Source organism: Schistocerca nitens, chromosome 5 (assembly GCF_023898315.1).
Source record: "Schistocerca nitens isolate TAMUIC-IGC-003100 chromosome 5, iqSchNite1.1, whole genome shotgun sequence".
NCBI classification, from domain to species: domain Eukaryota; kingdom Metazoa; phylum Arthropoda; class Insecta; order Orthoptera; family Acrididae; genus Schistocerca; species Schistocerca nitens.
The window spans coordinates 355,987,389-356,004,040 of record NC_064618.1 but is presented as its reverse complement, the minus strand read 5'-3'; the positions used below and the strand labels follow the sequence as shown (position 1 = coordinate 356,004,040).

The 16,652-nt window shown below is 37.4% G+C and overlaps 1 protein-coding gene across 1 annotated transcript in view; it reads left to right on the top strand.

Moving 5' to 3' along the window:
• Positions 1 to 16,652, top strand: part of LOC126260454 (dynein axonemal heavy chain 6) — a 1,163,459-nt gene that overhangs the window by 217,288 nt on the left and 929,519 nt on the right. Inside the window, exons 10-25 of the mRNA XM_049957783.1 lie at positions 1,470 to 1,696; positions 3,431 to 3,583; positions 6,073 to 6,229; positions 7,921 to 8,015; positions 8,172 to 8,286; positions 8,953 to 9,111; positions 10,937 to 11,011; positions 11,121 to 11,210; positions 11,499 to 11,642; positions 12,007 to 12,158; positions 12,903 to 12,992; positions 13,074 to 13,152; positions 14,514 to 14,628; positions 14,857 to 14,864; positions 15,318 to 15,358; positions 15,410 to 15,516. Coding sequence (XP_049813740.1) covers positions 1,470 to 1,696; positions 3,431 to 3,583; positions 6,073 to 6,229; positions 7,921 to 8,015; positions 8,172 to 8,286; positions 8,953 to 9,111; positions 10,937 to 11,011; positions 11,121 to 11,210; positions 11,499 to 11,642; positions 12,007 to 12,158; positions 12,903 to 12,992; positions 13,074 to 13,152; positions 14,514 to 14,628; positions 14,857 to 14,864; positions 15,318 to 15,358; positions 15,410 to 15,516 — 1,807 coding nt within the window. The remainder of the gene's footprint in view (positions 1 to 1,469; positions 1,697 to 3,430; positions 3,584 to 6,072; positions 6,230 to 7,920; positions 8,016 to 8,171; positions 8,287 to 8,952; positions 9,112 to 10,936; positions 11,012 to 11,120; positions 11,211 to 11,498; positions 11,643 to 12,006; positions 12,159 to 12,902; positions 12,993 to 13,073; positions 13,153 to 14,513; positions 14,629 to 14,856; positions 14,865 to 15,317; positions 15,359 to 15,409; positions 15,517 to 16,652) is intronic.

The following is a 16,652-nucleotide window of genomic DNA, read 5'->3' as shown; positions in this document are numbered from 1 at the left end:
GTTCTTGCGTCACATAAGATGAAAATTTTCAAACCATATTTCGCAGGCTTGCTTGGTATATACTGTAGGAAACTGCTTTTGCCTCCAAATGCAACCAGTTGTTCATCCACTGTCATATACTGAGACACAGTATAATTACTGACACAGTTTGACATGAATAATTCAAACACAACACTTCTCTGAATTCAGCTAGGTGATCAAGTTCTCTATGCTGTGGTCTGTCTTCAATATCATCAAATCCTGAATAACGCAACAAGAAATGAAAGCACTGTAAACTCATTGTTGCATGAAATATTGCAATTCCAAAACCATTTGTGTCCCATAAGTCTTCCGGATTTTGGTATCCTGCGCCGTAATGCCCAGCCAATATCAAAAGATCCGGAAGAGATTTGATTTCTTCCCCATTTGTTGGTTTGACATCACAGTCTCTTGTGAAATTTGATGCAATGTGTTGTATGTAAATATTTGTGACTATTTAATCATTCTAATTATTATGTCATTTATAAATATTGAAAAACAATCCATAGCAGTTTTCGCAGATTTTGTGCTAGCTTTCACACCAGGGAGATGAATAATGAGGCCTACACTTCTAGTTCTTATGTTGCGACTAGGACAACTTTTCATATGCTTGCTTTCATTATCTGCTGCACTTACTTGTGGTTCCAGTTCCAGGTTGTCTTCATCCTCCGTTTCTGTGTCACTGTGATGAGAGAGAACTTCACAACTGTCTGTGTCTCTTGACTAACGGTGTCTTTTATTCAAGTAACACAGTCCACCTTTGAAACTTGAGAATTATTGCATCTGATGCATCAGAATATTTTTGAATGTTGTAGTCCGAACTTGGCTCCAAGTGATTTCTTCCTATTTCTGTACATGAAAAAAGCACTTAGCCCATAAAGCTTTGACCCTGCTGCTGAGCTCCAAGATGTTGTCATGATCTGAGAGGGACAGGAAAAACCCACTGGCTAAAATGGAAATCAGCATTTAAGGTCTGAATGACTGGTATTTTTGGTATATTTAAGGTCTCACTTATAACAGGGGTTGTCATTCTTTGCTGACAACTGGGTAAAGAAAGGCAAATAAATTTGCCCTAACTGCAGTGCTAAAATTTTTGCTTTTTAAATAAAACTTTTTTTTAAAAAATGAGTGATGTTTATTGATACAGTATTCACTGCTTTGAAATATTGTGTTATTACAGAAATTAGGAAAAACAGTGAGTACTATTTTAATAACAACTCCTACAGTTAGAAATAGCAGAAAACACATGACTTAAGAATTGATACAGCATTGTAAAGACAATAGCGTACCTTTCATGCCATTATGTAGTGCACTGTTCTGTGTTCAAAATTGTTTTAACAAAAAGTTTATACTGGTAATTTTTTTTCAAAGTTCTGATTCAAAATAGCTAATTGTACAGTAATGGTTCCATATATGAGAAATTAAGTCATATTTTTAAATGTATTTTACAGGCCCATGATATGTGGAAAAGCAGAAGGAAGACTTTGTGGTACAGGACCTGAAATTGATGTCATCCTGAAAGAAGACAAACATCGTCTTGATATTCGCACAAATATTATATTAAGCATTCATAACAATTTTGAAGCAATTAATAAGTATATTCAGAGATTTCAGTTTATTAGAGAATTTCACACTGTTAACACAGCAACTGACATGGAATCTATAACTAATGAAACAGGTTATTGCTTCAAGTTACTTGAATATAGACAGGTTATTACTTGCTGTCACTTAAATAAAGAAAATTTTTATTTCACTTTTATAATTTTATTAGTTACTAAATGAAATGTGTCCAGTTTTCTCAAGAGATTTATACACAGTTTATGATATTCTTCCCTTTTTTTTTTATTCTGTTTGTTCACTAGAGTTATATTGGTTAATTATTTCTGGATGCCTATAGATATATCATATAGGCCTCTGAATTATTGAACACAGCAATTATAAATTGAGTTAAATCCTTCGTGGTATCTGCATAAATTTTGTACAATATATGGAGTTGGCATTTCATGTGACATCATGTTAACCTTCTTCTGTTTTGTAATAATGAACTACTGTATGTGTAAGGACATCACTGCAGAAGTTAAGTTGGCTTTCAGAAGCTCAGTATAACTAAGCAACTCCAATGAGAACATGAATTTCCTTCTAAGATGTATCATCGACTGGACCTCTGGCATCACCAATGGCTGCATGCAAGCAGTGGACTAGATTTCTGGCAGCAGCTCTGAAAAATAGGAGCTTCATTCAGTACTTAAAGAGACAAATTGGTCTGCAGAAAAAAGCGTTTATTTTTACAAAACAATAGTTTTTCTACTTTTCAACATTTGAACATTTATGCAATTGTTCCAACGGGCTACAAACTTTTTTATTCCGTCTACAAAGAACTCTTTATCTCGATGTTTGAACCTATTTCCCACAAACTTTTTCACGTTCTCATTGTCCTGGAACCTCTTCCCATGTAATGCCTTCTTCAGTGCACTAGGTGCTAAATCAGGACTGTAAGGGGAATGAGGCAGTACTTCTCAGCCCATTTTGTTTATGGTTTCACGGGTTAGTTGAGCAATATGAGGATGTGCATTGTCTTGCTGGAGAATCACATCTCTCTTCTGAGATCCATGATGTGTCTCTCTCATGGCTGGCTTCACCTTGTTTAAAAGCCAATCTGAGTAGTATTGGCTGTGCATTGTGTGCCGCTCTTCGAGATAATTACACAAAATACAAATACAAATACAAACTGGATCTTCAGCATCCCTTTCAAGTGAGGGAGTTGAAACTGCAGCTGGGCAGCCAGAAGGGCGTTCATCAGTCACTGAGTCATGACCAGTTTTGAGCTGCTCTACCAACTTGTAAAAATTTGCACAATTCATACAACCTTCATCACAAACTTTAGACGTTCTACAGTATATATTCATTGGTTTCTTGCCTTCAGCAAGTAAAAAATGAATAATAGGATGTTGTCCAACTAAACAAAACAATGTTGATACATCAGCTGATCAGGGCTCATCCCAGCGATGCCAGGTTAAAGCCATAAAATTACCAACCTTGCCCTACTAATGGCTCTTTCCCCAGACCAAATTGTCTCTCTAATTATTTAGTGACCCTCATATATTCACAAAACTGAATTTGATTTTGGTTGCTGAATTATACCTATTTTGCTGTGAAGTGTATAATTTACTCACCTGGTCATCTGAATGAAAGTTCTTCATTCCACTTGTTGTACATGACAGTTCTTTATTCCACTTATTGGTACACTCAGTAAAAGACTTTGCCCTTTTTGTGAAACTTTGTTGCCAATCTGTCTCTGAAACATGAGTGGACTATTTAGTTATGCTAAATTTCATTTTTTTATACAACCACTGAAATTATGAGGAGAATAGCTGGCATCAGTTCTGAAATGATGACTTGAGGCAATCCTCAGAGGCAAAAAACAGAATTGAGTTTTTTGATAGCACTAGTCTGGTTGTAGAAGTCATGCTGTGGAAAAAGGATATTTACTGTGAGCATCATGAGCCATTGTGTGTTCCAAAAGGGGCCAGTGTATGCTACATGAATGCATTGCCAAGAGTGTCAGGTCATGTCCCATTGAAAAATTCTTGACACAGTACTGCCCAGTTTCCCATGCAAAACATGGCAATGCAAAGTTATCACTTTGATTTGTTTGTCCAACTCTTTCCACTTGCAATATTTTGCTGTAATGCTGTGGGATTTGCTATCTAGTTTGTTCATTTTGCATCTGTAAAAAAATTATATAATTTTTGATACTAAAGCTGTTATGTTGTACAATGTGCACTACTGGCAATTAAAATTACTACACCAAGAAGAAATACAGATGATAAACTGGTATTCATTGGACAAATATATTATACTAGAACTAACATGTGATTACATTTTTACACAGTTTGGGTGCATAGATCCTGAGAAATCAGTACCCAGAACAACCACCTCTGGCCCTAATAACGGCCTTGATACACCTGGGCATTGAGTCAAACAGAGCTTGGATGGCGTGTACAGGTACAGCTGCCCATGCAGCTTCAACACTATACCACAGTTCATCAAGAGTAGTGACTGGCTTATTGTGATGAGCCAGTTGCTTGGCCACCATTGACCAGACATTTTCAATTGGTGAGAGATCTGGAGAATTTGCTGACGAGGGCAGCAGTCGAACATTTTCTGTATCCAGAAAGGCCCGTACAGGACCTGCAATATGTGGTCGTGCATTATCCTGCTGAACTGTAGGGTTTTGCAGGTATCGAATGAAGGGTAGAGCCACGGGTCGTAACACATCTGAAATGTAACGTCCACTGTTCAAAGTGCCATCAATGCGAACAAGAGGTGACCGAGACGTGCTACCAATGGCACCCCATACCATCATGCCCGGTGATACACCAGTATGGGATGATGAATACACACTTCCAATGTGCGTTCACCGCACTCTCGCCAAACATGGATGTGATCATCATGATGCTGTAAACAGAACCTGGATTCATCCGAAAAAATGACGTTAGGCATTCGTGCACCCAGGTTCGTCATTGAGTACAGCATTGCCGGCACTCCTGTCTGTGGTGCAGTGTCAAGGGTAGCAGCCATGGTCTCCGAGCCAGTAGTCCATGCTGCTGCAAACATCATCGAACTGTTCGTGCAGATGGTTGTTGTCTTGCAAACATCCCCATCTGTTGACTCAGGGATCGAGACATGGCTGCACGATCCGTTACAGCCATGCGGATAAGATGCCTGTCATCTCGACTGCTAGTGACACGAGGCCGTTGGGGTCCAGCATGGCGTTCCGTATTACCCTCCTGAACCCACCGATTCCATATTCTGCTATCAGTCATTGGATCTCGACCAACACGAGCAGCAATGTCGCGACGCAATAAACTGCAATCGTGAAAGGCTACAATCTGACCTATATCAGAGTCGGAAACATTTTGGTACACATTTCTCCTCCTTACACGAGGCATCACAACAATGTTTCACCAGGCAACACCAGTCAACTGCTGTCTGTGTATGAGAAATCAGTTGGAAACTTTCCTCATGTCAGCACGTTGTAGGTGTCGCTACTGGTGCCAACCTGGTGTGAATGCTCTGAAAAGCTAATCATTTGCGTCGGTTAAATTTCGCATCTGTAGCACATCATCTTCATGGTGTAGCAATTTTAATGGCCAGTAGTGTATCAGTGAACCAATGGATCTGAGATTGAAGTGTTGATTTGAGGCCAAACAATCCAAATGTAGTTTCTTTAGCAAACATAGTGAATTATAATTTCTGTTGCTGGTGCATTTCACAGGTGGGAAAAGTTTCCACAGTTTCTTATTCAGACTGATCTAATTGAAGACAATTATCTCTATTGATAATTAGAAAAAAATAAAGACCAACATTGTAGTTTTTGTATTGTTCAATCTTGTACATATTTTGCTGGATGCAAATGTCTCAATTTTTTGTGGTCAGTGACAATAAAAATAATCTTCTGCCATGCAGATATGTGTGAAACTTGTAACTTCTTTTTCTAACTGTAATTTACTTGAGCCTTGCTTAAAATTTTTAACACAAATGCTAAGTGGCTCTCCATTGTTGCCCACCTTGTGGGCTAAAATTGTGCTGATGCCATATAAAGAAGTGCTAACTTCAAGTGCTATTCATTTGCTTATATCAAAGTTCATAAGATGAGTCTGACTAAGCAAGCATACTATAATTTCTGAAATGATTGTTTGCATTATGGCACCATTTAAAAGGAATATTTTTATGACCGAGGTGATGCAGTGCTGCTGCAATTTGGGCTTTGTTTAGAATAAATCTTACACAGTAAATTAAGAATGGATTGTAATTACTGAATGTTGTTAGGAGAATGTAATTTTCAAATGGTTACCAAATGTTTGGTTATGGGACATATGCAGTAATCATCAGTGACAGATCCCAAATGTTAAGTTTCCATATTAAAGAAACGACATTTTGCAAGATTGAATTTCATTCCTGACTCTATTAAGACTTAAAAAAGTTACTCCAAATTGCTGAAATGTTCTTCCAGTGCCTTTTTGGATACTGTTATGTTGTCCAAATAATTAGCACATCACAGGACATTTGTTGTCACTTGTTGTAAAACAATGGTGGAAAAACGGAGTAGCTGTACGGCTTCTGAAGGGGAGGCACTGCCACAACTTATAAAAGCCTGCATTTGTGCTGGATACCATGAATTTCTTTGTTTCATTGCCAAGATGAAGTTGTAGGTAAGAATGTGCTAAATCTGTTTTTGAGAAATAACCTTCCTCTTGCTAATATATCTATTAATTCCTTGGTATGTGGTAGTGGGAATGAACCTGTTACAGTTTGAGCATATACCACAGCTTTAAAATCTGCAAGAGTCTTCTTTTCCTATTTGCTTTCCCAGTCATCATCAGAGAAGATGTTCATTGACTTGCTGAGTATAGGGGACAAGGGGCATTACATCAGTAGTGCATGGATAAGTTGAGAATTTGGGTCTGATGGAAGGCATCCTAGGGCTGTCCATGCAGTTGCTACAACCACTGTGCTGGAGTGGCACAGTGATCAGTGCATCTAGCAGGAGACCTGGGTTCAAATCCCACTCTGGTTCAAAATGGTTCTGAGCACTATGGGACTCAACATCTGAGGTCATCAGTCCCCTAGAACATAGAACTACTTAAACCTAACTAACCTAAGGACATCACACACATCCATGCCCGAAGCAGGATTCGAACCTGCAACCGTAGCAGTCGTGCGGTTCCTGACTGTAGCGCCTATAGTTGCTCAGCCACTCCGGCCAGCAATCCCGCTCTGGCACAAAGAACTTTCCCATTGATTTAAATCAATGCCCACTGGCAGCTATTCTCATTAATTCCTGCATGTCTCGATTCACAGTGACTGCAGGATCAAAATGGTATGTGTTCTTTCAGATATGTCCAAAAAAACAGACACCACATGTATAATTAATTAAGGAGAGAACAAGCAGTTGATCACTTCATTGCGGATTGATGGGAGACATGCTAGGGCAGTCCATGTAGCTGCATGACCATTGTGTGTGTTCGGCAGAGTGGTCAGCATATCTGCCCAGTAAGCAGGAGACCTGGGTTCGAATCCTAATCTGGGACAAATTTTCAACTTTCCTCACAGATTTAAATCAATGCCCACTGCCAGCTAATGTCATTAATTCCTCTATGACTCCTGTTTGTTTAAGTTGTGGCTAATTCACCATGAATAGCATGCAGTATAGGATGTGCTCTGTACAACTTAAGTTTGGCATTCTCTTTAAGTTTAATATGTGCTTTCAAGTGATTAGCACAAGCCAGTGCACCAGTAAACAACTGCTGATATTTGCCACATAATTGTTGAATGCACTTGTGTCAAACATGAGTACTTACTGCATGTACATTACTTTTAATTCTCAGACTGAACAAATCAAAAAGCACCCAGTTCAAAAACATTTAGCCTAGTGTTATATTAAACTTTAGTTAATCTCACTGTGTTGGTCATGTTTTTGTATTTTGCTTGAGTGCACATGTGCTTGAACAGAAATTCTTTCACCGTCATAAGTTGTGAGATGCAGTTTTGATTGCTGAAGTTTTGGGTGTCCTGATTTTTTGTATGTTTACTGATTAGTGAAGTAACTGAAGTACTAGTAACTAGGTGCAGTCTTACATTTTAATTGATATTTTTTTAAAGTAATGAAAAATATGTGGTGGTTTCTTTGAATCTGAGTGTCGGTACTCTTTCCTGAAAGACGGTTATGCTTTGAATCACGGTTGAGTGCACTATGTGACTTAGCCTCTGGGGAGAATTGACTTTCCAAATTTCAGTATTGTGCATCACAGATTTCTATTCTGTTTAGACTGAATTCAGGAAGGATGACTGTCTTTGAATTCTGATTGTGATATCACGTTTATTTTCATTTTCTGAAAGTGAATCTTATGTGGAACTAAAACCACTTTTGGGTTCTTCTGTAAGCACACTTGCTGACTGTGTCCATTTCTGTGATGAAGTCAGCATTCTGCTTTGTAGAAAAAGCAATATTTTCAGCTATTCATTATCAACCACTTAGCGCATGACTTCAGCATGCTAGGGCTGTCGTGCCATCTCAGTTGTGCTCTGAATTGTTTATGCTCATGACACTGAGTGACATGAACTGTTCGTGACTGTTCGTGACTACTTAGCTACAACTATGATCAGGGAAAATCTAACTCCACAAAGTCACATAGGAATTTTCACAGGCAAAGACTGTGGTGCTTTAAGATATCTGCCCTCATTCTATTACCTGCTATACACTATGTGATCAAAAGTGCCCAGACCCCTACTACTGGACATTAATACTTGGTGTGTCCACTATTCACCTTTATGAGAGCTTTAACTCTGCTGGAGTCACTGTCAGTGCGTTTCTGAATGTCTTTTGAGAGACTATAATCTATTCTTCCTCTAAGATCCAAAAACCAGAGAAGGTTGCAATGTTGTATGCTTTAGTCTGGAGAAAGGTGATGTCATCACTCATCCGAAACGTGTTCCACTGGCTTCATGGTGGGAATCTGGGCAGACCAGTCTATTTCAATTGTCATGCTGATACAATCATCACCCCGTGGGCTGTCAGCAGAAGTTAAGAAATGCTTTAAATATTTTTGACTTGATGTGTTTGCTTGACCTCAACAAGTGATGCCAGCATGATGTATCAACAAATGTGATGCGAGGCATTGCTACGTAATGCAGGCAGCAGCAGCAATTATGGTTGTGAGGATGGTGGCGATATTGCCTACTGCAGTAGCTCAAGGGAGGGCTGCGTACTAGTGAGCACAGGCAGTAACTTGCAGGTCCATGCAGCTCCATGATGATGCACTGTCACTGTCTTCTTCTAACCTCAGCAGCAGATGTAGCCATGATGTAATGTCATCTACTTACCTCCTTGTGTTACGTTCAAGATTACTGTGGCTAACATTCCCAATTTAGTTTCCACATTCATGAGGAAATCTTAACAGTGTTCACACACTGGTTTTGGCATATTTCACTGTGGTATCCTGTTAGTGCCTACCAAGTTCCCTTTTTTGTACGAATCACTTTCACATTTCAGTTTCGCGGCCGATGCACCATATGTGGGGTGGAAAGGAAGTAATGGAACTGGCCATTACTTTTTGTTATGTCATTAAGGAAAAGACTCTTACATTGACTGTGCATGCTGTACGCTTTCCTTCATCTTTTAAAAGAGCCAGAAAAAATTTTTGTGGTCAGTCGGAAACCAATGGAGAACATTCTGACCATAATTTCCAGTCTGCAAGTCCACATTACTCATTGTGCTCATTGAGAGAAAATGTTCCTACTTGATATATACTCAATGGGATCAGTAACAATGACTATAAATAAAAGTTTTGAGTTTTAATGGATGGATATATTCAGTTTATATACACAAAATATAATAATATTCCTGATAATAAAAATGTCCCAATTGGAAACAGGACTATTAACAGTTCAGAGGTGATCTCAACAGGAAATTCCAAGTAAAGTGATCTGTCACCTTGACTTCCAAGTAAAATGGTCTATCAACCTGACTTCTTATCACCAAAGTTGATTGCTCACCTTAAATGTAGAAAATAATCTCACCACTTGCCACACAGTTTTTCAATATTATGGGCAGCACACAAACAGTTACTTCCATGAAATCTAAGTGATCTCGGGTGGTGTTCAGTCCTCATAAGTTCACTTCCTACTTTTACTGAAAACACTTTTAGCAGGTGCCTAGCTCTGACATCATCCGTGGCACAGCACATGCAGGCATTTGACTGACATGGAAAGATTGATATCTTGATGTGAAGGGTCTCTTTGCTACTCTGGCTGTATATGTATATATGGGCACAGTGCACCACCAAACAGAACATCTGCTATCACCACCATAAGCAGACGTAGCAGCATCTAAATGGCTCCTTTCTTCAGACATGTATCAATTAAAACCATTTAATAATTTTCAATCTTCTTAATTGTTTTTATAATTATAGTTAAGTTTGCTTTAGCTAAGAAAAAGTTTTTTACAATAATGTCTTGAAACTTGGTACAGCTGTATTATTTAATAAATGTAATCAAGTACTGTAATTAGTACTTTTTATCGCAAAAACAAATGACACTTAATCTATTATGGAGAAGGACGTTTTCATTTGAAATTTGATTTTTAGCAAATGACTTAAAAACTAATAGAGGTAGCTTATTGATGTCACAGATATAAGGTTTTTACATCAGACTGAGGATACATACAAATTTTCATCTTTCTCGGTTCAATATTTGGTGCTTTCAATTTTCTAACTTTGTAACTCTTGATTGTGACATACTTTTTCACATTCTGAACAATTCTTAGCTTTGTAGCTTTATTATTTAGTGCCACTTATTTTTTCTTAAATTCTTATATTTAGTTAAACATTTTCATTTAATCATTCAATTGTAATGTTAACATTAATGTACTGAAGCATACACTGACAAAGTTCGGAAAAGTTATTTTAATTTTTAGTTTCACTCTCAGATTATGATGCAGTTCTTTTTGTATGCTAAGCACAGGCATTTTATGATGATGTGGTACTAGTAGTATTGAACTGACATAAGCCCCGGCACACTCACTCACCTCTGCACCTCTTGCAGTGATACAATATTTGTTTAACCTCATCACCGCCTATTTATTTTTGTGAAAAATTTTATTTATTGATATAATTAAATTTTAGAAACAAGTGATGTTACTGTAGCTGACTGATTTTTCTTAATACTATACCCACAGAATTAACCATATGCATATAAACACAGAAAAACATTATAAAGTGAGCTTTCCTTACAAATCGTGTACAAAAAATAACATAAAAACATGAATTAAAATTTTGGTTCTTACATAATCATTTTTGTGATTTAGAATTTTCAGTCTTTACATGAATGAGAAACACAATAGCATTTTTCTTTTCAGTATTCACTCATTTAACCACAACCGTAGGCACTGTGGCGTGTCTCCTTATGAACCACTTTCACTAACACATTTAAGGTAGAGGATGGGAAGTATCTATGGTTAGATGTCTTACTTGGCATTATTACAAAAAGGGAAAAGGCACTGCGGTTTGTGTCCTTGCTTTCTTCTCCAATAAAGCTTGTAGGCTGCTTCTCATGAAGCCTCCATGTCCCTCAGAAACAGATAACATACCCCAAGCTTCTGTTCTCAGGTTACATCTAAGGGAGGAAAAAACGTATTCTACATTCCATTTTCTGTTATTAGCTTTTTGAAAATGATTATTTGCACTATCCCACTCCATTAAACTGTGATGATACTCTAGCTCACTTTCACTAGTTCCCTCATTATTAAGATTGAATAATGAACTTTTCAATTTTTTTAACCATGACTATTATACTCTGAAAATGAACATGGGTTTCTAGAATAGGCACATTTTGGACTAGTTTTGCAATTTACTTCATTACATTGTAAGCTGCTTTACTTGCAAAATGGAGTAGCCTTTGTAAGCCCTATCTTCATGTAGCTTAGTTATCATATGGATTGATAGGTTAAAGAAGTTATTCATTCAACAGCAGTTACTTTGCTTTATTACACACATAATTAAAAGCTTTTTTTATTATTATTATAACATACCAGTACTCTACAATCTGCATTTCTTAACCCCCTTGTGTGTGTGTGTGTGTGTGTGTGTGTGTGTGTGTGTGTGTGTGTGTGTGTTGTTTTCTGTATGTGTTAATACTTACCTAACAATTGACCATCTGCCTTGAGCAAGATTATGCACTTCTCAACCCGTTTATGAGATTTGAAGGGATTACACATCAATTTTCCACCATTTTGCTATATATGTCAGCCTACTGATTTCATTTATTCTATTTCTACTTATTTTCATTTATCCATATATTTCACTTTTCTGCATATTTTGATGCATCTTTCTCACTTTTATCTTTGTCAGCCTACTGACCTCATTATTTACTTATATTTTTGGTGTGATCCTCACACCACTTTCACACATCTCCTTTAATTAATATCAGAATGCTTTGGATTGCCTCTGGTGGCATCATACTATTACCCTTTCTTACCTACAGACAATCTTACTTCCCAACACAACAGTTGTTAATTTATGCAGAGTTTATTTTTTCAGATTTTAGGAATTTTCAGCTTCAATTACTTCTCTTAACAAAAAGTATCTGTATTCTGTTGTCACTAATCCTTTTTGTGGATCTTATTTATTATTTATTTACTTCATTCATTATTTTTCTATCACTGGTGCTCATAAGTTACACATTATTATTTTAACATTTAGAATTTACATTTGCGAGCTACCTCTCATATATTCTTATAAACAATCATTTGGATATATTCATTTCTGGAAATCATTCTTACTAACTAGGAAGATTTTACAAACTAATAGCACATGTACAACATGAAGGCATATATATTCCTTACTGACTATGGATAGAACAGAAGAAGAGAATGAGAGCTGAAAGGGAAATACAGTTTTATCCAGCTGGGGTCAAACACTATACCAAACTGTATATCCACCAAAGAGTTGCAGACCCCTTACAGAATCTAATTACTGTTGATTTTGAAAGGAGTTCATGAAGGATGAACTGAACATTTGAGCAGGATAAATTTACATATAGTCTTGTGTGTAAATGTAGCTGTCCTTCACAAAAGGGAGGAAAGAAAAATAAAAGTTTATATTAATGTTAAAATTCTTTGTAGCAATTAGGCTTAAGTTGTGTTATCCATTTTTTTTGACGTGTCTCCTGTACACTAATCATATGATTAGAAATTGTATGTTATGAGATGAATAAAACACTATTCACTATTCACTATTCTACAATATGCTCAATGACACCCCATGCCAACCTGTCCTGAATTTCTTTCTTAACAGCTTACTTTCTTACAACATGTATCTGGTAAGGTTTCTTGAAAAATACCTGCCCAGACTTTACATTCAAACACCATACATACCCTTTAACTTCTCCATGCATATTTGAGAATACATTGAGTGGTTAATACTTCCCTTAATTCTACCCTCTGTTTCTCAGAAATTTGATTTTTTTGACTATACCTTAGCCTGTATCTCTTCCAGGACATAGTTCTCTTAATTTGATCCTCCCAGCATTTTCATTTTCCCTCTTGTCCCATTTTTCTAATGTGTCAAAAATGCTGTAAACTTGATAGTGAGAGTTGTTTAGCACATTACTGGTTCTTTCTGTTCCTATTTCATCATCCCTGTTATTGGTCTGTGTGTGCTGACTGACTCTGGTCCATGTTTTTGTTACTGGCTGTGTTACAGTTTCTGCTTGGTGAGAGCCAGTTTCTTTGTAGATGGGACTTAGTTTCCCATACACAGCCTAATGTGTTTATTCAAGTCAGAATCAGATTGGGTAGCATTGTGCTCTCATCTTGTCTCAGTGGCATATTATTTATATTTCTGCCTTTGCCATATTAGTTATTGCAAAAACATGGTGGCTGCCTACCTCATCTTCCTCTACCATAGCCTTGGCAATGATAATTACATAATGTACTATGAACTTCCATACTCCCAACATTCATGTTCCCATTACCATTATTTCGGTTGTTTGTATAACTGTTAGAGGAACTATTATTATTCTGCACCTGCTGCTCAGCAGCAGCTACTCTTTCCACTTGTTCCAGATACTCAATGAACCTATCCACAGTATATCTAGGTGCAAAATGATTCTTTTCTGCCAGTACCAAGGCAGCTTACCTTCTAGCCCCATGATCTTCATTTCCAGTTTCATTTTTTCAGTCAGATATGACAGTTGTGAAACCCACTTTCTAGAGAACTCTTTAACTGATTGACAATCTGGAGTAAATTTTTACCAAACCAAAATTCTCTCAAAACATTGTTCTATTTGTTGGAGACCAGTTCTCATTCGGAAATGGAATTTTAAATTGAAGAAGTGTTCTGCATCTTATCATTATATCAGCTGACTATCACATAGCATCCCCTGACAAATGACTTCTGATGAAAGAAATTTTCTCATGTTCTGATCATGCATTTGGCAAAACACCCTCAAAATCATTCCACAGCTCTAATTGGTAAATTTGTTTGTCGGGCTCAAAATGTAAAAATTGACAATGTCTGATAAAAGCTGTAGCAATTGAAGCAACATGCTGTATTGCAAGATCTAGCAGCGGTTACTCTATTTTCTCTCTTAATAAAATTAGTGTTTAGTTCTTCTATTTGTAGTTCAACTGCTTCCACTCTGCCAGAAATATTTTTATCAACATCCTCACATAATTTTTCACAGTCAGATTTTACTGTTTTAATATACTTCTTACAAGCATTTACTTTATCAGTTACCTCTCTAAACCAATTAGAGCAAAGTTTGGATTCATTGCCTGTCCTTTCTCACAACCTCCCTTCCATACAATCATCTGCATCTTTGAAATCTTTACAGTTTCATCAATTTTGATTTTGAATATACTGTACAATTTATTTAGCAGTTGCTATACTCTGACTTGCAGAACATCATGGTTAGAATGCATTTTGTAATTCAAGCTATTCAGTCATGAGATCATTTCATCCTTCAGTTCTTTACGATGTGATTCAAGTATTGAAAACAGTATTTGCATCCAATTTGGTGCCTCTACCTTGCCACTTGTCCTTTCAACCAGTTGGCTGAATTTCAGAAATATTGAACTCAGTTTCATTATCTGATAACTCTAATAATTCTACTTTTTCCATTTTGACTTCAACTTCAATTACATCATCATCAGAAAATGGTTCTAACTAAGCTGTAACAGTGAAATTTACCTTTTGTACTTTTGACAAATCACCCTCAGATTTTGGATTTATTACTTTGACTGAACAATTCTAATTAATTTCAATTTATAATTCACAGGATTCATTGTAAGTTACTGGTTCCATCTTAACTTTCAAAACATCTTCATCATTATATTCCATTTTTAATAGCCTGTCAGCAGAAATTAAGAAATGCTTTAAATATTTTTGACTTGATGTGTTTGCTTGACCTCAACAAGTGATGCCAGCATGATGTATCAACAAATGTGATGCGAGGCATTGCTACGTAATGCAGGCAGCAGCAGCAATTATGGTTGTGAGGATGGTGGCGATATTGCCTACTGCAGTAGCTCAAGGGAGGGCTGCGTACTAGTGAGCACAGGCAGTAACTTGCAGGTCCATGCAGCTCCATGATGATGCACTGTCACTGTCTTCTTCTAACCTCAGCAGCAGATGTAGCCATGATGTAATGTCATCTACTTACCTCCTTGTGTTACGTTCAAGATTACTGTGGCTAACATTCCCAATTTAGTTTCCACATTCATGAGGAAATCTTAACAGTGTTCACACACTGGTTTTGGCATATTTCACTGTGGTATCCTGTTAGTGCCTACCAAGTTCCCTTTTTTGTACGAATCACTTTCACATTTCAGTTTCGCGGCCGATGCACCATATGTGGGGTGGAAAGGAAGTAATGGAACTGGCCATTACTTTTTGTTATGTCATTAAGGAAAAGACTCTTACATTGACTGTGCATGCTGTACGCTTTCCTTCATCTTTTAAAAGAGCCAGAAAAAATTTTTGTGGTCAGTCGGAATCCAATGGAGAACATTCTGACCATAATTACTCGCTGTGCTCATTGAGAGAAAATGTTCCTACTTGATATTTACTCAATGGGATCTGTAACACTGACTATAAGTAAAAGTTTTGAGTTTTAACTGATTGATGTATTCTGTAAAAGTTCACAAGCACAAACTATAATAATGTTTATTATAATAATAATAGTGTCCCTATCTGAAACAGCTCTATTAACAGTTCAGAGGTGACCTCAATGGGAAGTTCCATGTAAAATGGTCTATTTTGCTGACTTCCAACTAAAATGGTCTGTCACCCTGACTTCTAATCACCAAAGTTGATTTCTCACCTTAAAAGTGGAAAATAATCTCATCACTTGCCACACAGTTTTGTCAACATTATGGGTGGCACACAAACAGTTACTGCCAAGAAATGTAAGTGATCCAGGATGGTGCACAGTACTCATGAGGTCACTTACTACTATTACCAAAACCACTTTTGATAGAGGCATAGATCTGACGTCATCCTAGGCATGGTTCATGGACATGGACTGATTGGTATCTCGGTGTGAGTGTGAATGTGTGTGTGTGTGTGTGTGTGTGTGTGTGTGTGTGTGTGTGTGTTTGTGTGTGTGTGTGTGTATGTGTGTGTGAGGTCACTTACTACACACAAAATTCTAGCTTTCGCAACCAACGGTTGCTTCGTCAGGAAAGAGGGAAGGAGAGGGAAAGACGAAAGGATGTGGTTGTGTCTGTATATGTGTGGATGTATATGTGTGTGTGTGCGAGTGTATACCCATCCTTTTTTCCCCCTAAGGTAAGTCTTTCCGCTCCCGGGACTGGGATGACTCCTTACCCTCTCCCTAAAACCCACATCCTTTCGTCTTTCCCTCTCCTTCCCTCTTTCCTGACGAAGCAACCGTTGGTTGCGAAAGCTAGAATTTTGTGTAAAAACAAAGATGATGTGACTTACCAAACGAAAGCGCTGGCAGGTCGATAGACACATAAACAAACACAAACATACACACAAAATTCTAGCTTTCGCAACCAACTGTTGCTTCGTCAGGAAAGAGGGGAGGAGAGGGAAAGACGAAAGGATGTG